The 6,564-nt window shown below is 50.0% G+C and overlaps 1 protein-coding gene across 1 annotated transcript; it reads left to right on the forward strand.

Annotated features, from left to right (window-relative positions):
* The first annotated feature begins 37 nt into the window (after nt 1-37).
* Nucleotides 38-4,858, forward strand: TRAPPC3 (trafficking protein particle complex 3). The gene is made up of 4 exons (XM_009635345.2): nt 38-2,537; nt 2,764-2,863; nt 3,118-3,300; nt 3,976-4,858. Coding segments are annotated over exons 1-4 (405 nt in total). The 5' UTR covers nt 38-2,535; the 3' UTR covers nt 4,096-4,858.
* The last annotated feature ends 1,706 nt before the right edge of the window (nt 4,859-6,564 follow it).

Raw genomic sequence — 6,564 nt, forward strand, 5'->3', positions numbered from 1 at the left:
GGCGCGGGACGCGCCCGGCCGGGGAAGCCGCACAGCCAGGGCGCCCTCGTCCCCTCCCTGACCCGATTCCCTGTTACCAGTCCAGCCCAAGCGAGAACGAAACTGCAGAGCTGAGGTCGAACTCTGGGCCAAACCAGGCCGAACTAATTCATTTTTGATGCAACGTCAGTATTTAAAACAAGTAATAATAATAATAATAATAATAAAAAAAACATCTGTTTTCTCTCCCTCTCTGGCCACGTTGACGGGCTGGTTTGGGCTCAGCGGAGGCCGGGCTCCTGCCCCCTCCCCACCACGAGGGATGCTCTTCTAGGGATTCAACTCCTCAAATACAATGATTTTTATTTAAGGAATTGGTGTCACTTCATTAGGATTCTGACGCTTGCATAGCCAGAGAACAGTTACAGGGTGTTGAGACTATACGCTAGCCTGCAATACGAAAAAATAGAAATAATGGAAAAAGTATTGGACGCTTTAATTCCATTAGATGGGCTGAAAATGAAGAGTTCGTTTACCAATACGACTCTAAACGTTCGCCTTGTTGTAACACGTTACCTGAACAGGAGCGTTGGGTTTGCGCGCTTCGGAGCCGATGACAGTAGCTGAGGGCTTCATGGCTTTACACAGCAAATGACAGCATCTTGGACTGGTAACAGCTGGATTCCTCCATCCATTCACCCCCTACTCTCTCCAGCCCTGTCTTTACTAAAAGTACTGAAATCCTTAAAAAACAGCGTAACCTTTTCTGCATGTTTCTTAAATTCTCTGCCAAATGTCTGACTCTGCCAGTTGAGCTAAAGGAGGCTTCTGCCTTGTCCTTCGCTCTTGAGCGATGTCAACTTGCGCAACCTTTATTTTTCCAAGATAAAAGCAGAATTGTAAGTAAAAAAAAAAAAAAAACTCAAACCCAAAGAATGTGTCAATTATTTAGCCCTAAAATTGGGCTGAAGTACCCAGGAGCCTGGCTGGTTCTTTTCACTGTGCTTAAAGCCTTTTGGCAGGTAATGGCTGTCGATTTACGACCGACAAGGTGGAATTCCCTGTGTCTTCCAACAAACCCAGTTTCTATTTGTTGAATGTTGCAGTTTGGGAGCGATTCCTCCTTCCGTTTTTCTTGGCTTTGTGTAAACTTGTTAAGAATGAAGTGCGATCAGTGTTGTCACTTAACTCTGATGTTGTCTCTTTTCCCTCCCTTTCTGCCTGCCTGCTGCTTTCATTCTGTAGTATTGGTATTTGCCATTCATTTCACCTTCTGCATCTATGCATCTCATGGTAGGTGATAGGCTTTTAATGTGAGCTTAGACTCTCTGTACCGTTTCTGAATGCTAAAACTGAAAGCAGAAATAAATTGTGATGGTTTATTTGTTCCTGAAAACACTTCCTTCAGGTTCTGTGAAGAGCTAAACCCTACTGTAGCTTTTTGTTTTGCAGCCTTTAATGACCGGGTCATCATCACTGGTCTGGGTTAATGCCTCCCAAGAAAATGCGGTTTGAAGTAGTTGCTTCTGGTTGAGGATCAGTGCCGGTGGTGGCTGGGAGAAGAGGCCTCTTCCCTTGGCGGTGTCTGCAAATCTGGCAACTGCAAAGAAAGCCCAAGTAACTTTGATCCTAGCCAGGCACAGAAAGCAGATGTACACAACACAGATCTGCTGAGCTGCCCTGAAATTGTCCTTGCTGTTCCTCTTCTGGGTCTGAGGGGCTGATTGTAACGTATAAAGCAAATTATGTGCCTCAGTAACTTTCTAGGGACCAGCTGAGTATTGTTTTTTCTTCTTAGAGGAATGTAAGAAATCTGTGAATGGACAAGCATTTTTTTTTTTTTTTGTCCAGTTGAAAGGACCAGAAATGGAGAAAGTGTTGCCCATTTGCAGCGCGTTCATGAAACACAGATAACAGGCAGTTATCTGGCACTTTGAGACAGTTTCCACCTCTGGGTCAGTGGTTGAAATAAATTCAGGCCCCTGGCAACTGCACGTTTTGCCATCCAGGAGGTGGCCAGTAGCATACAGAGTGACCTGGAGGTGTCGTTCCAGTTATCTGGGATAACTGTTATCTGATATCGAGTTATCTGCTCGTTAAAGCAGAGAGAGATGCTAATTGGCAGCTAGGAGTTGCTCAGAATGGCTACGGCAAGTGTGAGCAGCCTCCTGGCTTGCCTCTGCAGGTCAGATTTGGGGCACGCTGTGTGTTCGGAGAGAGGGAGAGAAAGAAAGTGCTCAGTCGTTCCTAGTCAAAGAGGATTTCTCTTTCCAAGGAGACTGAAGTTGCCTTGCCAAAATATGGACTGGGATCTCTCCTTATTAAGCAGTAAATTCCTTTGAGACAGCAGGTTTCTGTTCCCCCTCTCCAGGCCAACGGAAGCGGCGCTGGACACAGATGCAGCAGTGCTCAGTCAGTTTTCTCTTTGGCTTATGCTAAATGCCTTTTGCCTTTGTCTAGAACTCGGAGCTCTTCACGCTGACGTACGGCGCTCTGGTCACCCAGCTGTGCAAGGACTACGAGAATGATGAGGACGTCAACAAGCAGCTTGACAAAATGTAAGTGGATCTGCTGCAGTGGAGCCTTGCAGGAGCTCAGGTCCATGGTTTGGCACATCCGCGTGCTGCGCTGAGGATAGAAGCCTGGCAGACTGAATTTTATTTAGTACTGGTATCTCTCAGATTTAAGTTTTTTTCCTCCACTCTCTCCTTTATAAATGCCGGCTGTCTTTCTGAAGCCACACTCTTCCCACTCTGCAGCTGTTGCTCTCTGGTACGTTCACAGGGGTTACAACATAGGCGTTCGGCTAATAGAAGACTTTCTGGCCCGGTCCAATGTCGGAAGATGCCACGATTTCCGTGAAACTGCAGATGTTATTGCAAAGGTAACTGTCAAAGCACAGCTTTGTCGGGTTTTGTATGTGAGGATGGAGCATTTGCTACTCACTGGACTGTTCTGAGAGTTTGACTGAGGTTTTGGGGAGGAAAATGAGAGAATTAGATCCCTGACGACTGCTGACTGGTGGGACCTGGGAGGAAGCGTGGTGTTTTCAAAACCCTTTAGTAATTTGGCAAAGATGAAAGCTGTGCTGTGGCGTCATGGGACACGATCTTGTTCATACTCTGTTTGGCATAACAGATAGCATTTAAAATGTACCTGGGCATCACTCCGAGCATCACCAACTGGAGTCCTGGAGGCGATGAGTTCTCCCTGATCTTGGAAAATAACCCCTTGGTGGACTTCGTTGAGCTCCCTGACAACCACTCCTCTCTCATCTATTCCAACCTGTTGTGTGGAGTGCTGCGCGGTGCCCTGGAAATGGTGAGCCAGTGTCTCTCTTCCAGTGAGATAGGCGTACGAATAACCAGGGTGTCAGGAGACACTTCAGTGTCTAGTAGGTGCTTGTGACTTCTGTGTTTGCTTTGGACTTGAAATTTGTTCCCAGGAGAGGAGCAGAGCTCCAGGAGCGCTCGGCTGCTGTTGTGTGTGGCAGCTGAGTCCCAGAGGTGCTGACCAAGCCCCTTTGTCTTGTGACCCAAGTACAAGCACCAGTACCTCCTTGAATGTTTATGAAGCTTCAAAATCCTCACTTTGTAACTGCTGTCAGCCCTAGCTGGAACAGGAGAACGGCTGTGTCTCGAATTTAGGAGTCCATTCTTTGGCTTGATTATCTTGCTTAGCTAAATTTTTGAGGAACATATATGGAGCAGCAGGATGTGTAGCCCTGGAGTTAACTGGGCGCTGATCACTGCAGGGAGTCCTGGTTCTGCTGTAGGAGGTGCATTTGCCGATTCGAGGTGCCCGCTGTCCACCACGGAGGCCACAATGTACAAGGAGGATGTGATCTTGAAAAATAACGAGCGCTTCCCTAGAGCCCTGAATGGCATGTCACGCCCTCAGAGTCCTTCAGCCGGTGCTTCACAGCCAGGCAGTTCCTAGAAAAGCTGCAGTTGTAAGGGAGGTAACGGCTCTTCTTCTTCCTCTTCCATCACCTAGGTTCAGATGGCCGTAGATGTCAAATTTGTCCAGGACACGCTGAAGGGTGACAGCGTCACAGAAATAAGAATGAAGTTCATCAGGCGGATTGAAGACAATCTTCCAGCTGGCGAAGAGTGAATCGCAACCCAGCGGCTCTTTGGGACTGGAGGGGAGCGGCTGGTTTTGGCCATTAGCTTTCGTCACAGATCTGTAGGGATGTAGCGCTTTCGGCACAGGTCTGTAGGGATCTAGTGCCCCTGTACGTTCAGACTGACTCACTGACTATTTAAGATGTTGTTATATTCTTCTACTGTTCCTGCCATCTTCTGTAGAAGACGATTGTCTGGTTGCTGTTTATTTCACAGGTTCATTCTGAAGTTTTTTCATAAGGTGATGTCTTTTTCCTATTCCCCTGGGGACTCTTTCTACGCTCAGTTTCTAATTGTGACACTTGGTTGTGCGAGAACTACTGCTCAAACTCTAGAAGGGCTCCAGTCTGTTCAAATCCGCATCTATGGTTTATTACCAGAATTGGAGACCAAGCTATGAGAGCCCACTGATTCACTGTTAAATGCTCTGCTTAAAAAGAGGTGTTTGAAATTAATTCGGAGATAAGCGCGTAGTATTTCTGTAGACCAAACTGTCTTCCTGCATTTGATTCTGAAGTTGCTAGTAACATAGAAGCTTGATTAGAGAGGGGTGGTTTGGGAGAGCTCTTTGAGCGCTGGCACCCGGCGGGGAGGCGTGTTTTGTTGGAGAGCAGTGGCGTCACGCAGCACCGGCGGGATCAGGAGGTCCCTGTGGCCTGGGCCTTTCCGCAGTTCCTCTTCCCCAGCAGTCTCATGACTCCCCCTTTGGAAGGGGAGGACCATTACATTGCAGTGGAGCAGCAGTGAATAAATTAAATAAACCCCAACGGTTCTCTGCAGTCTGTACAGCCTGGGGGCCACGTGGCAAGTCCACGGAATGAAAAAGAAAGCTCAGGCTAAGGACGGGGAGGTATTAAATGCATTTCAGCAAGTAGAGTCTGTTCTGTTACCGTGTCTGAACACTGCACGGTGTGGAGGTGGTGCTGGGGTTCATTCTCACCGATGTTTAGGCTACAACAGAATTTCCCGTGTTACTTGAATTGGCAAGCTTCGGTCTGTAGCACCTGCTGTTCTGCCAGATAAATACACAAAGTAGTGTAACATCGAAAGCAAGATACTGGAAAATCAACCTCCGCTGCCGTCCCGTTCAGCCAGAAACACAGTCAGACGTTCAGTTCTCAAATCACTTTACATAGCATGAAGGCACAGATCCGCAGAGGTAATTAGGAGCATAAAGGCAATAGCTCTTCCTTCCACGGGAGCTGGCGGCTCAAATACCTTTGTAGGTTTATGCCTGAGTGTAAGGTGAGAGAGAGAAGGCTGCTGCTTGTGCTGCTGGGCATTGCGGTTCTGCAGATAAACGGTGACTCGCCTGGACGTGGTTGGCTCACCCCGTCCCTTTTTTGCCCGCACAAGTCCCTTTGGTGGAAGGGCTTGGGTGCCCTGTGTGGTGTGTCCCGTGCGGGGGCAGCGAGACGCTGCGAAAGCAGCCGGAGAATGACATCGAGGAGCAGCGGTGGGTTTCGGAGGCAGGGGTGAAAAAGATCCGCCATTTCTCATCATTGACCATTACAAATAATTTTAAGGCTGCATTTTAAGAGCAATTGCATTAAAAGAATCCTAGCGGCAACTCTTTGGTCCCCTCTTGCCTTTTATTTTGTTAGTGATGCGGGCGCTGGTGTGGAGCAGCAGCTGAGCGGGGCTGGCAGGGCGACGGTCGTGCCGCCCCAAGAATGTCTGGCTGCCGGCGCATGTGAAAGCTGCTGCCTGAAGGAAACCTGCCCAATATTCAGGGCACGGAGGGACTGTGGCTGGGGGTGGGACCCGGGGGCTGACGGGCAGCGCTGGGAAGCCAGACAGTCAATGTTTGCTTGTTTGAGGACTGTCCTTTTTCTGCCCCGTGAATACCCGTGCGTGTACGGGACTTGCTACCATCCGCCCGAGGCAATCTGCTGCGCTGAGAGCTGAGACGTGCTGCTGTGGTCATACACAGTGGCAAAAAATCACCTCGGGAGGCATCTGTGCCCCCTGTGCCAGCTCGGCACGGGGGCTGCTCTGCGGCTGCCATCGGCCACGTGCTGCTGCAGCCATCGGCCACGTGCTGCTGCAGCCGGGAGCATGCAGGTGAGGAATGGCAACTGCTGGCCCTCCAGGAGGAGGAACTTGCACCCTCCTTGCTTGTATAAATGGTGTAAATGCTCCCCAGGAGCCTGCGGCATGAGGGAGACGCCCCGCAGCGCGTCGGTGGGCATCACCCCTGCTCCGGGGGGGCACCCTGCAGCCTCAGCACTGAGCTCCCTGGGCTGCACCCCAGCCACTGGCAGCCCCAAGGATGGGGAAGCGGCAGCTTTTGCAATAAGGTGGCTTTTCTCTTTGGCTGGAGCCGGCGAGCATCACGTGTCGCCGGCCTGGCCAGCAGCAAGAGCCAAGCCTCACCAGCCAGAATGGCCCCAAACGGCCCCAACGCACGCGTGGCTCCTGAAACAACCTCTGAGCAGTGGCTGCCCCGGGACTGTGT

The sequence above is a fragment of the Egretta garzetta genome, unplaced genomic scaffold, assembly GCF_000687185.1.
Source record: "Egretta garzetta isolate BGI_Z169 unplaced genomic scaffold, ASM68718v1 scaffold443, whole genome shotgun sequence".
Classification (NCBI taxonomy): Eukaryota; Metazoa; Chordata; class Aves; order Pelecaniformes; family Ardeidae; genus Egretta; species Egretta garzetta.